The sequence below is a fragment of the Bos indicus x Bos taurus genome, chromosome 21 (assembly GCF_003369695.1).
Source record: "Bos indicus x Bos taurus breed Angus x Brahman F1 hybrid chromosome 21, Bos_hybrid_MaternalHap_v2.0, whole genome shotgun sequence".
Taxonomy (NCBI): Eukaryota; Metazoa; Chordata; class Mammalia; order Artiodactyla; family Bovidae; genus Bos; species Bos indicus x Bos taurus.
This window is the reverse complement of record NC_040096.1, coordinates 64490082-64503900: the sequence shown is the minus strand read 5'-3', so window position 1 is coordinate 64503900 and position 13819 is coordinate 64490082. Positions and strand designations below refer to the sequence as shown.

The 13819-nt window shown below is 52.2% G+C and overlaps 1 protein-coding gene across 2 annotated transcripts in view; it reads right to left on the bottom strand.

Annotated features, from left to right (window-relative positions):
• Positions 1-13819, bottom strand: part of HHIPL1 (HHIP like 1) — a 30674-nt gene that overhangs the window by 8025 nt on the left and 8830 nt on the right. For both annotated transcript variants that reach the window (XM_027520957.1, XM_027520958.1), the window contains exons 3-6: positions 11616-11759; positions 5560-5888; positions 4892-5018; positions 1839-1984 (exon numbers count right to left, since the gene is read on the bottom strand). In XM_027520957.1, the coding sequence (XP_027376758.1) occupies positions 1839-1984; positions 4892-5018; positions 5560-5888; positions 11616-11759 (746 nt within the window). The remainder of the gene's footprint in view (positions 1-1838; positions 1985-4891; positions 5019-5559; positions 5889-11615; positions 11760-13819) is intronic.

Genomic DNA, 13819 nt, shown 5'->3' with positions numbered 1-13819 from the left:
GGTGGGGTGCTGGGCTGTCAATGCCCTCTGACTCCTCGCTCCAGGAGCCCCAGCCCTACCTTGGTGGGGGTGGTGGGGTGCTGGGCTGTCAATGCCCTCTGACTCCTCGCTCCAGGAGCCCCAGCCCTACCTTGGTGGGGGTGGTGGGGTGGAATAGGCCCACAAGGTGCACGCACCCTGTAGGAGGGAGCAGGGTCCCAGCAAGCCGGTCCCTGCTGGAGAGTCCACAGGCACAGCCGTGAACTTGAGCCATCACTTCCGGTCTCTGGGCCCCTTTCTGGAGAGAGGACTTGGGAGCGGCCTGGCTCCTCCCTGGCTGGGCAGCCCTCCTTGAACCTACACTCCAGGCCCTGAAGGAACTTGGGGTCCCCGCACGTGCCGCCCCCTTGACCTCGATGCACTTCTCCATCGACTGCCTTTGCCTGACAGAGCTCCAGCTTGACACCCTGCTCTGGGAGGCCTCGGGGGGCCAGGCTGTGTCCAGTGCCCCACCCCCTCATCCCAAGACCAGGCAGGAGAGCCAGCCTCATTCCCCCATCCGTACAGTGACAGCACTGGACGGGCGCAGCCTAAGGCCCCATCCAGCCTTAATCTGTAGGAAGCCATGACCCCCCAACCCCATGCGCAGCCAGGGATCCCTGACGGCACTGCTAAGCTCTGCCCAGGGCCCACGCCGTCCTCCTGGTCTCTGCAGTGTGGACTGTCCCTGGAGGACACTGGGCCAGCAGAGGTCCTTGTTGTGCAATTTACAAGCGTCAGAAGATCAAGCCGAGAGGCGGAGGCTGCAGGGAGCTGGGGCAGTTTGCAGGCCTCAGCTCCCCGGGTCTCTGTACCTTCAGAGGCCGCCTGCCTGCCTCACCAGCAGGCTGTCCCTCGGCCTGTCTGTCTTTGAGGGGCCTCCTCCTGGCCCTCGGTGTCACTCAGAAGGGCCCCCTGGGCCTGCCTCTGGGTCTGAGCTCTGTGTGGGGTGCACCAGGAAAGGGCACCCCCCCTTCCAAAACATGTTAACCCCCTACTGACCAAAAGAAAAGGCTTTCAAGGGCCCAGTGGGCTTGGGGGGGGGGGGCGGTGGGGGCTGGGGCTGCCCTGTGAAAACTTAGATTCTGACGAGTGTCGGTTCAACAAAGGTTTCCCAGACTCAGGCCTGGGGGCTCTGGGCACTGGGCCCTGCGGGGGGACACCTCTCGAAAGGCCCTCGGGAGGGTGTTGCCTAGTAACCTGGCCAAGCATCCACCGGGCCCCACTGGGGGCCCCTCGGCTTTTGTCCAGGGACAATCCGGGGCCAAGGACAAAGGCGGGATCCAGCCCCCAGGGTCCTTCTTCCTCTCCCCTCCCCCTCTGCTCCTGGCATTGAAAACACAAGCGCCTGAACAGGGGACCCACTAACAGGCAAGAAAGCAGTGCCCACCACTCTCCGAGGACAATGCAGCTTCATTCATAGGCCCCAGTGCATTTGCCATCAGGAATCCAGGGTGCTGGGGGTCCCCAGGGAGGCACTCTCCCGCCACTTGCCTGCCTTTCCACCATCACACCCGTTCCTGGCCCCATAACCTCCCTGGACTCTTATCTGTGGGGTCACGTGATCCCTCCCAGTAACTCTGCCCATGGTGGGAGTGGGGAACCACTGCTCCCATTTTCCAGATGAGGAAATGGAAGCTCAGACAGGTGAGAACTGACACCCAGGCAAGGCTCAAGACCTCTGAACATGTCACCCTCCAGCCTGGAGGTGACTCAGTCCTGAGATGCCATCCGGGGAATCCCAGGCCAGAAGGACCCAGGGGTGGGGAGTCAGTGCCAGGCAGGGGCAGCCCGGATGGAGCGGCCTCAGCAGCGCTCACCAGCCTCGTCCTCGCCGAAGGAGATGATGTGTGGGTAGTAGTTGTTGATGAGGCCTGGGAACGCGCAGGTCTGGCCACGGCCCATGCAGATCTCGCTGTACCGCCACTGGCCTGTCTCTGGGTTCTCCCGGAGGGACATCAGACGCCTGCAAAGGAGGATGGGCTGAGGGGTCCTGCCTGGCAGGGTGCCTGGGGGAAGCCCACCCACCAACCCACCCATCCACTCATTTGTTAGCCATGCAACCAGGACTGCACATAATATGCAGGGTCCAGTGCAAAATAAGCGTGCAAGGACCCTTGTTCAAAATGTACTAAAAGTTTCAAGACAGTGACGGGAGATCGTTAAACTGAGCGTGGGCCCTTCTGAGCACGTCTGTGCAAGTGCACAGACCACACGTCCGGGAAGCCTGCCCTGCATGCAGTCTTTACTGAGCACCAGCTGTTGGGTCAGCCGAAAAGTTAGTCTGGGTGTTTCTGTTAGATGTACGGAAAAGCCCGAGCAAACTGTTTGGCCAACCCAGTACATAGCAGGAGAAGCATGGTGCTCAGTCACTCAGTGTCCGACTCTGTGATCCCACGGACTGTGGCCCGCCAGGCTCCTCTGTCCATGGGATTCTCCAGGCAAGAACACTGGAGTGGGTTGTCATGCCCTCCTCCGTGGGATCTTCCCAATCCAGGGATCCAACCCAGGTCTCCCACACTGCAGGCAGATTCTTTACCGCCTGAGCCATCAGGGAAGCCCAGGAGAAGCACATGGGTGAACAAGACCAACTTGGTTTCAGCCTCCTTGGTTCAGTTCCAACCACTGACCAGTAGGAGGCAGTCAGGAGCCAACTTCCAGTTCAGAAGCCTCCGAGGCTGCATAGATTTGGGAGCTGCCTCCACTTGGGAGCATGAAATGGAGAATCTGGTTTTTTTTGTTTTTGATGCGGACCACTTTTAAAGTAGTCATTGGATTTGTTGTGATATTGCTTCTGTTGTTTATGTTTTGGTGTTTCGGGGCCACAAGGCACATGAGATCTCAGCTCCCCACCAGCGATGAATCCATGGCCCCTGCAGTGGAAGGCAAAGTCTTCACCACTGGACTACCAGGGGATTCCCAAAGTGGAGAATTTGGCATCTTCAGAATATGCTGATTTTGTCCCTACTCCCTTCTACATTTGTTAGTCGCCTACGGATACTTTCAGGCCCTGCTTGGTTGCCCCACCTCCTAGAAGCCCTCCTGACTGCTCCTGTGCTGGGCTTCCGCAGACAGCATGGGCTCTCTGAGGCCAGACTCGAGTGGACCAAGTGAGACTCACACCTGACTTGGGTGTGAGGTGTTCTTCAACTTTGTTGCTCTAGCCCTGGCATAAAGCCTGACCCAGCAGAGGAGCTTGGGAAGTGCCAGCAAAATTCACTGAATTTCTATGTTCAGGTGACTTGGATATTCCTGGGGTGGGGGTAGGAGGGTAGCAGAAGAGTAAAAGGAGAATCAGGGTAAAAAGAGACGTTTCATCTAGACCCATTTTCCAGATGGGATAACTGAGTCCAGAGGGAGACTCTCCAAGCTGGGAGAAGGACACAGCAACCAGAGGCCCAGGTCAAGGTTCTCTGTCAGCTCCAGCTATAGACAAATGGCCACAAACCCACCCTAGTTCAGCAGCCTGCAAGAGGTAAGAATTCTGCCAGCCTCAGGCTTCTTTACTTCCTCTCTGAACAGAGACCCTGTTCAACTGCCCTTATGTGGAGAGGCTAGGGTGCGAATAATTAAGAACTGGTGATCCAGTGGTTAGGGTTCCATACTTCCACTACAGGAGACCTGGTTTTGATCCCTGGTTGGGGAAATAAGATTCTTCAAGCTGCATGGGAGTGAGAGGGGAGTGTCTTGCTCAGTCGTGTCCTCAGACCTCATGGACTGTAGCCCGCCAGGCTCCTCTGTCCATGGGATTCTCCAGGAAAGAGTACTGGAGTGGGTTGCCATTTCCTTCTCCAGGGGATCTTCCCAACCCAGGGACTGAACCCAGGTCTCCTGCATTGCAGGCAGACACTTTATCCTCTGAGCCACCAGGGAAGCCCTCAAGCTGCATGGTGCAACCAAAAAAAAGAAAATTCATTTCACAGGAGGCTGGGAAGGTCCTAAGATCACCAACAGATCCTTCCATTTTATTAATAAAACAAAACAACAACCAGTCAACCAGAAATTGGGCATGTTCTAGATTCTAAGTGCTGTAATATGTATGAAAGTGAAAAGTGAAAGTGAAATCGCTCAGTCATGTCCGACTCTTTGAGACCCCATGAACTTCAGCCCACCAGGCTCCTTCATCCATGGGATTTTCCAGGCAAGAATACTGGAGTGGGTTGCCATTTCCTTCTCCAGAGGATCTTCCTGACCTAGGGATCGAACCCAGGTCTCCCACATTGTAGGCAGACGCTTTACTGTCTGAGCTACCGGGGAACTTCCCCAAATGTATATGAACAGGACCCAAATAAGCTTAAGTAAGCAGGTACTATTATCATTTTGCAAATGAGGAAATTAAAGCTCAGAGAGGTGAAGCAGCTGGCTCAAGGTCACACAGCTAATAAGCATGCCAGGCTTTGGACACGGGTCATCTCAGCTATATTTTAAAACATCATGCCAGGTGTGTGGCTTCCCTGGGTCTCTCTGGGCCTCAGTTTCCCCCTCTGTACAATGGGAGAAACAGGTGGTCATGAGGCTCTGTAAGCTCCCCAGGGGAAAGAGTCTGACCCACGTCAGACTTGGGAAGTATGGTCTTGAACCCTCTCTGAAACCTGTTTGGGATGTGATTTATCCCACCCCCCTTTCTCCCCAACACACCCACCCCTCTCTGGGGGCTCAGTGGGTGGAGGCAGCAAGGCTTCATGGGGCCCAGTGGGCTGACCTCAGCTGGATCCCCAGGTCCCCTCTCTCCAGCAAGGTGACCTCTCTGGCCAGGTGGCACAATGACATGTCCTGGCTTCTAGGAGACAGAGCGGTCAAAGGTGCTGTTCGGGTTCCCCGACCTTTCACCTCTGCGGTCCCTGACCCTCAGAACTGCTGTCGGGTCACTTACCCGCTCATGAAGTCTCCAAAAACGTAGAGGCCGTTCAGGTTGGGGTACTCGCAGCCCCGGTACACGTAGCCCCCAGTCACCGACTTGCCCAGTTTGTGCGGGTAGGCGAAAATCGGCAGCACGTCATCTGCAGAGTGGGGAGACGCTGGGTGAGCCTGCGGGGGTCCCCGGAGGCTCCGCGGGTGGTCCTGAGTCCTGCGGGGCCAAGGGGTGGGAGGTCCCTAGGAGGGCCCAAGAGGGGGCCCCAGAGAGTCAACGAGAAAGGGTAATGCTTAAAGTTTATAAGGTACGGAGAGGGCAAGGATTTGCCAGGCAGGAAGTGATTTGGGGCGGGCGGCAGGGGAGCCATTCCGGAGGGTGGGCGCTGGCTGGCTACAGACGGAGGCACTGGCGCGCATCCCGATGGGGGTGGGGCGGGTTGTACCAGGATCGGGGGTCCCCGGTGGCGCGGGTGGTAGGTGAGGTTAGGGGGCCACCGAGGGAGGCGTGGGCGCACAGCCGTGGAGTGAGGGGTGGCAGATCTGGGGAGAGGGGTCCCCGGGGGCTCAGGGCGGGGTGGCGGGGGCGGCCACCGAGGGAGGCGTGGGCGCACAGCCGTGGAGTGAGGGGTGGCAGATCTGGGGAGAGGGGTCCCCGGGGGCTCAGAGCGGGGTGGCGGGGGCGGTCACCGAGGGAGGCGTTGGCGCACAGCTTGCGGTCATAGCACTGGTAGCCCTCGCGGGCGCGCCAGCCATAGTTGCGGCCGCGCTCTACCAGATCCACTTCCTCGAACTTGTTCTGGCCCACGTCGCCGCAGAAGAGGCGCCCGCGGCCCGCGCCCGTCGCCGGGTCGCCGCGGTCGAAGGAGCAGCGCCACATGTTGCGCACCCCGAAGGCGTAGACCTCCGGCCGCGCGGCGGGGTCGCCCACGAATGGGTTGTCTGGCGGGATGCGGTAGAGCGGGCCGCGCTCGTTGCGGTCCACGTCGATGCGCAGCACCTTGCCGAGCAGCGCCGATCTGCGGGAGAAAGCACCGACTGGGGCGGGGCTGGGGCTGGGGGTAGGGGGCCTGGAGCCCAAGGCCGCCCCAGGTGCAAGGCAAGCGTTGGCTCTGGGGCCAGAGACTCCAAGTTCACGTCCTCAGCAGCCATGCACCGGCTGGGTAACCCCAATCATTCAATTCGACATTATCAGACACCTTACCATGTGCCCGGCTCCATCCTAAGCATTTGACTTACATACCATCGGTTGCTTTGTTTCATCCTCACAGCAAATCTTTTAGATTGTGTCATTGTTTAGTCAACAAATCATGTCCAGCTCATCCAACTCTCAGGACTGTAGCCCACCAGGCTCCTCTGTCCATGGGATTCTCCAGGCAAGAATACTGGAGTGGGTTGCCATTTCCTTCTCCAGGGGATCTTCCCAACCCAGGGATTGAACCTATATCTCCTGCATTGGCAGGCGGGTTCTTTACCCACTGAGCCACCAGGGAAGCCCCAGTCTTCTAGGTAAGTGGGTGCTGTTGTGATCGCCATTTATTTCACAGTCGAGGCAGCTGAGCTCAGAGAGGCCACAGAGCATCCCTGGTTGCCTCACCCCTCATAAACCGGAGAGCTGAGATCCAGCCTAAGTAGCCTGGCTACAGAAACCCAAGCTCGTCACCGCACTTTCTGGCCTCCCCAGGCCTTGGGGTTCTCTGCTGTAATATTAGATGGTCCCTCTCTTTCTTTGCAGGACTGTGCTACAGGGTGAAAAGGATATAGAAAAATAACGCCTGTTTATAGCTTACTTGCAGCACAGTATGAAAAGGCAAAATGATAGGATACTGAAAGAGAAACTCCCCAGGTCAGTAGGTGCCCAATATGCTACTGGAGATCAGTGGAGAAATAACTCCAGAAAGAATGAAGGGATGGAGCCAAAGCAAAAACAATACCCAGCTGTGGATGTGACTGGTGATAGAAGCAAGGTCTGATGCTGTAAAGAGCAATATTGCATAGGAACCTGGAATGTCAGGTCCATGAATCAAGGCAAATTGGAAGTGGTCAAACAAGAGATGGCAAGAGTGAATGTTGATATTCTAGGAATCAGCGAACTGAAATGGACTGGAATGGGTGAATTTAACTCAGATGACCATTATATCTACTACTGCGGGCAGGAATCCCTCAGAAGAAATGGAGTGGCCATCATGGTCAAAAAAAGAGTCCGAAATGCAGTACTTGGATGCAATCTCAAGAACGACAGAATGATCTCTGTTCGTTTCCAAGGCAAACCATTCAGTATCACAGTAATCCAAGTCTATGCGCCAACCAGTAACGCTGAAGAAGCTGAAGCTGAACGGTTCTATGAAGACCTACAAGACCTTTTAGAACTAACACCCAAAAAAGATGTCCTTTTCATTATAGGGGACTGGAACGCAAAAGTAGGAAGTCAAGAAACACCTGGAGTAACAGGCAAATTTGGCCTTGGAATATGGAATGAAGCAGGACAAAGACTAATAGAGTTTTGCCAAGAAAATGCACTGGTCATAGCAAACACCCTCTTCCAACAACACAAGAGAAGACTCTATACATGGACATCACCAGATGGTCAACACTGAAATCAGATTGATTATATTCTTTGCAGCCAAAGATGGAGAAGCTCTATACAGTCAGCAAAAACAAGACCAGGAACTGACTGTGGCTCAGACCATGAACTCCTTATTGCCAAATTCAGACTTAAATTGAAGAAAGTAGGGAAAACCAGTAGACCATTCAGGTATGACCTAAATCAAATCCCTTATGATTATACAGTGGAAGTGAGAAATAGATTTAAGGGCCTAGGTCTGATAGATAGAGTGCCTGATGAACTATGGAATGAGGTTCGTGACATTGTACAGGAGACAGGGATCAAGACCATCCCCATGGAAAAGAAATGCAAAAAAGCAAAATGGCTGTCTGGGGAGGCCTTACAAATAGCTGTGAAAAGAAGAGAAGCAAAAAGCAAAGGAGAAAAGGAAAGATATAAGCATCTGAATGCAGAGTTCCAAAGAATAGCAAGAAGAGATAAGAAAGCCTTCTTCAGCGATCAATGCAAAGAAATAGTGGAAAACAACAGAATGGGAAAGACTAGAGATCTCTTCAAGAAAATTAGAGATACCAAGGGAACATTTCATGCAAAGATGGGCTTGATAAAGGACAGAAATGGTATGGATCTAACAGAAGCAGAAGATATTAAGAAGAGATGGCAAGAATACACAGAAGAACTGTACAAAAAAGATCTTCACGACCCAGATAATCACGATGGTGTGATCACTCACCTAGAGCCAGACATCCTGGAAATGTGAAGTCAAGTGGGCCTTAGAAAGCATCACTATGAACAAAGCTAGTGGAGGTGATGGAATTCCAGTTGAGCTATTCCAAATCCTGAAAGATGATGCTGTGAAAGTGCTGCACTCAATACGCCAGCAAATTTGGAAAACTCAGCAGTGGCCACAGGACTCGAAAAGGTCAGTTTTCATTCCAATCCCAAAGAAAGGCAATGCCAAAGAATGCTCAAACTACTGCACAATTGCACTCATCTCACACGCTAGTAAAGTAATGCTCAAAATTCTCCAAGCCAGGCTTCAGCAATATGTGAACCGTGAACTTCCTGATGTTCAAGCTGGTTTTAGAAAAGGCAGAGGAACCAGAGATCAAATTGCCAACATCCACTAGATCATGGAAAAAGCAAGAGAGTTCCAGAAAAACATCTATTTCTGCTTTATTGACTCTGCCAAAGCCTTTGACTGTGTGGATCACAATAAACTGTGGAAAATTCTGAAAGAGATGGGAATACCAGACCACCTGATCTGCCTCTTGAGAAATTTGTATGCAGATCAGGAAGCAACAGTTAGAATTGGACATAGAACAACATTCTGGTTCCAAAATATGAAAAGGAGTTTGTCAAGGCTGTATATTGTCACCCTGTTTATTTAACTTATATGCAGAGTACATCATGAGAAACGCTGGACTGGAAGAAACACAAACTGGAATCAAGATTGCCAGGAGAAATATCAATAACCTCAGATATGCAGATGACACCACCTTTACGGCAGAAAGTGAAGAGGAACTAAAAAGCCTCTTGATGAAAGTGAAAGTGGAGAGTGAAAAAGTTGGCTTAAAACTCAACATTCAGAAAATGAAGATCATGGCATCCGGTCCCACCACTTCATGGGAAATAGATGGGGAAACAGTGGAAACAGTGTCAGACTTTATTTTTCTGGGCTCCAAAATCACTACAGATGGTGACTGCAGCCATGAAATTAAAAGACACTTACTCCTTGGAAGGAAAGTTATGACCAACCTAGATAGCATATTCAAAAGCAGGGACATCACTTTGCCAACAAAGGTTCGTCTAGTCAAGGCTATGGTTTTTCCTGTGGTCATGTATGGATGTGAGAGTTGGACTGTGAAGAAGGCTGAGCGCCGAAGAATTGATGCTTTTGAACTGTGGCATTGGAGAACACTTTTGAGAGTCCCTTGGACTGCAAGGAGATCCAACCAGTCCATTCTGAAGGAGATCAGCCCTAGGATTTCTTTGGAAGGAATGATGCTAAAGCTGAAACTCCAGTACTTTGGCCACCTCATGCGAAGAGTTGACTCATTGGAAAAGACTCTGATGTTGGGAGGGATTGGGGGCAGGAGGAGAAGGGGATGACAGAGGATGAGATGGCTGGATGGCATCACTGATTCGATGGACATGAGTGTCAGTGAACTCCAGGAGTTGGTGATGGACAGGGAGGTCTGGCGTGCTGTGATTCATGGGGTCGAGAAGAGTCAGACATGACTGAGCGACTGTTCTGATCTGATCTGCAGCACCTAGCACAGCAACAGGTATGCAGTAGGCGCTCATTAAGTGTTTGGTGAGTGAATGAATGAATAACTTCAATCAAAGTCAAGTGCACCATTTAAGAGTACCAGGGAGGGCAGGGAGACAGGAGAGAACGCGGCAGATGTTAGCAGGAAACAGGAGGTGGGGTTCTTGCCTCCTCTCTCGCACGCGCCCAGGGCCATCGCAGCAGGTCAGGGGTCACCCCACACTCCACACACACCATCCTGAACCCAGGCTCTGAGCGGCGAACAACTTGCCAGTCTCCCAGGCAGCTCTGGACAGGAAGTGAGGTCCCTTCAGGGTGCCCGGCCACATCGGCTTCTGGGGCCTGGGAGTGAGACCTCAGCACGTTGCCTCCAGAGCCATACCGAATAGGGCGCAGCTGCAGCCCGGACCTCCACGCAGCCACTGGGGTGAGCAGCTTCTGGGTCTCATTCATTGCAGGACAAAAGTGACACACGATGGAATCTGCGACATGCTTAAAGATGTGCAGAGGGGAACACACCCTCTTCATCTGTGGCTTTTTTACAGTATTAATTTATTTCTTTGGCTGTGCCGGGTCTTAGTTGAGGCATGTGGGATCTTTAGTTTGGGCATGGGAACTCCTGGTTGTGGCATGTGGGATCTAATTCCTTGACCAAGGATTGAACTGCACTGGGAGCAGAGTCTTAACCACAGGACCACCAGGGAAGTCCCTTCTTCTGTGAGTTTTTGATGCACTTACTCACTGCAAGGTTTTCCCCCAGCATTTGGGTGTACTCCCTTTGGGCTGCTTTTTAAGGCAGGACTGGCTGGTCTGCCCATTTGATCCAACTGTGTACCCCACATTCTCACAGAGCATCAGCACCCAAGCATTTCTGTCATCATTAAAGACACCACCCAAGTGTCCTCTTTCATGATGATAAAACGCTCCCACCACCCCAGTAGCTGCCCCACAGTTAATCCCCTATTGTGGACTTCCAGGTTCTGCTCCAGTGAGCTCCTCTCACACTCTCCAGCCTGCTCTGCACCAAGCTTCGGATTACTCCCCAGGGCCCACACACCACGCTCCAGGCTTTGATATGTAAGTGGGCAAAACTCATAGCAGCAAAATAATGTTTTAAGTCTTGTCCAATTATCCACAAATCCTTAATTTCTATTTTCTCAACTTCATCTCTAAATACATCCCAAACATGAGAAAACTGCGATGATTCTTACGCTGTCACATATGAAAGCACAAGTCACAAATTGGGAACACTTTAATTACTATAATCAACATCATATGCGCTATTTTTACTCTCTGGGCTGAGGAAGGTTTTGTGATTTGGACTGAGGATGGAGGAGGCTGCCCTGAGACTCCTGGGTATCCTCATCTATACACTTGAGACTGTGTATGTTTGTGTGCGTGTGTGTGTGTGTGTATGTGTGTGTGTAAGGAAGGGAATGGTGGCAGGCCATCTTCTCAAGCCCAGAAGTGAGGAACTGAGAGTAATACTCTGCTTCAGTTTCGGGGTCATCTCGGGTGACCCTTGGGGTAGAAAAGCCACATGCCCATCCATACAGCCCTGCTCCAGCCAGCTCACACTCCCCATTTGGTCTGGGAAGCATCCTTTTCCTTCCTCTGGCTCCAGCAGGGCTGGGCGGACTTCAGAGAAAAATCTCATCTTCCCAGAGGCTCTGTGATGCCGCCTTTCAGGTACCCATCACCTTTATTCCTCATAACAAGCCTGCCCATGGAGATGATCATTATTCCTTTCTAACTGATAAGAGAAAGGCACTGGGTTCCCCAGCTGGCTAGCTGCAGGCTGAGCTGGGGCCCAAAGCCATTTCTATTGCCCTAGTCTCCTGGCTGAGGAAGTCATTCCCCCTTCAGAAGAGTACATAAACCAGCCCACCCACCAACCAAATCAGAACATACTTGTTTTGGGCGTTTCCAAATTTCCCAAAGGGGTCTCCAGCCATCCCGCCATCTCCGGTAAAGATGTAGAGGTACCCATCATCCCCGAAGAGCAGCTGGCCTCCATTATGGTTCGAGGCTGGTTCTTCGATTTCCAGGATTATCCTAAAAGAAGATAAGCCACCCCCCACAAAAACAAACAAAAATGTCAGCCATAAACACAAAACAAAATCACAGCAATAAAGCCTCCTCTCTCTTAGATGCCATTTCGTAGTTGGAAAGACTTTCCATATCCTTTATAGGAGGTGGTTTTTATAAGGATCTGGCAGGCTAGGAAGGGATCATTCACATCAGTGTGCCAATAAGATCCAAGAGGCTCAGAGAGGTTGAGCAACTTGCCCAAGATCACACAGCCCATAGACGGCAGAGCTGGGACAGGAACTCAGGACTTCTGGTTCTGGTCTAGCGCTTTTTCAACTACTCCCCCACAACTAGCCCCTGCCTGTTATGATCAAGTGAAACCGTTGACCCAATCACTAGCACGACTGGTTTCTTCATCATCATAGCTACCCGCGCACCAGCCACTTAAGCTGAGCACTTGTGACAGCCTCTCATTTGTTATGGCTGTAACTTCTAGGGAGGCGGGCTGGAGGGTGTGGACTGTGCTCAGCTCCACACTCACTCCTCAGTGACCTCCTTTACTGCCAGGGTGGGAACCTTCCACCACACTGCCAGTCAGCTAGCTTCCAGTTAGGGCGTGCCAGGAGAGGGTGGCAGGCAAGGGGAAGGGAGGAGCCACATGTCCCTGGTCTCTGGCACTGCCTCCGGAAGCAATGGTTGCAGGAAGGGCGACAGCGGCTGGTCAGTGTGGACTCCTGGCTTTCTGCCCAGACATCTGGGTACCAGGAGCGGCAAACCCCAGCAGCACCAAGACCTTTGTGCCTTTTGTTCCCCTCGCTTCTCACAAGAACTCATCTCTAGGGAGCTTGACCCTCTCCTTTTCCTTCTCCAGCCCTCCCAATACCTTTGTAGCCAACTCCCTGTATTAAATTCCCTTTGACCAAAATGCTTAGGCTAGTTTAGGTTTTCCAGGATTGGCGACTGACTGGCCAATCCTTTATTAATGCAGACAAGAAACCCGAGGTACAGAAATGTCAGGTACCTTGAACCCAGGACTTTCAACCTTCAGAACCAAGACCAGAAGCCTTTCTATTGTGAGATCAACATACATGACATGGGGAGCCACACACAATCCCCAAACCAGGTACCCCCCGCAAAGGACAGCTCAGGCTGTTGGACATCCAGCCCTGAGAAAAGAGACTGACAGCTGACTCAGGCAAGGATGCCCATTCATTCCTGGATCTGCCCTGAGCCAGCCATGCCTACTTCTTCCCCTGTAAGAGTCAGGTTCTAGGCTGGTACTGTGAGGTCCCCAGAGGGACCCTTGCTGAACCCCAATTCTGAAGTATGTTCATCTGTATATCTTGTGTTCCACCTTCAGTCTTCATCAGGAATCCATTTTTTAAAGTCATCACTGAAGACACATTCATCCTGTCTCTCTGTCTCCCCTCTGTGAGAGTCACATGACAAACATGGCCTCTCTTGGAGAATCAGTTGTGTGGCCTCATATAAGATAATGAGAATTATGCTTTCTCTTTTTGCCCTGGTTGCCAGGAAGCTCACAGGCAAAATCTATTAATACATTAGATTCTCACATTAGTCAGTTTGATTCCTTCTTTTTGTACTTTCAATGTCAAGAGTTTATAATTTTATCGAATGCATGATGTCCTGTTATTTGCTTATTTGTCCTCAGATCAGCCCTGGTCCTCCTCTTACCCGCTCTCTACTTCAGAAGGCCAGCTCCTGCAAACTACATTTCCCATGCTCCTCCGCTAACTGGCCTCCAGCTAGGTTCGGCCAAGGAAAGCATTGGCAGGACTCTGGAGTTGTGGGGGAGAAAGTGAAAGTGTTAGTCGCTCAGTCATGTCTGACTCTTTGAGACTCCACGGACTGTAGCTGGCCAGGTTCCTGTTCATGGAATTCTCCAGGCAAGAATAGTGGAGTGGGGTGCCATTCCCTTCTCCAGCAGATCTTCCCAACCCAGGGATGGGAACCCTGGTCTCCTGAATTGCAGGCAGATACTTTACCAGCTCCTACAAACTACATTTCCCATGCTCCTCAGCTGACTGGCCTGCAGCTAGGTTCAGCCAAGGAAAGCATTGTCA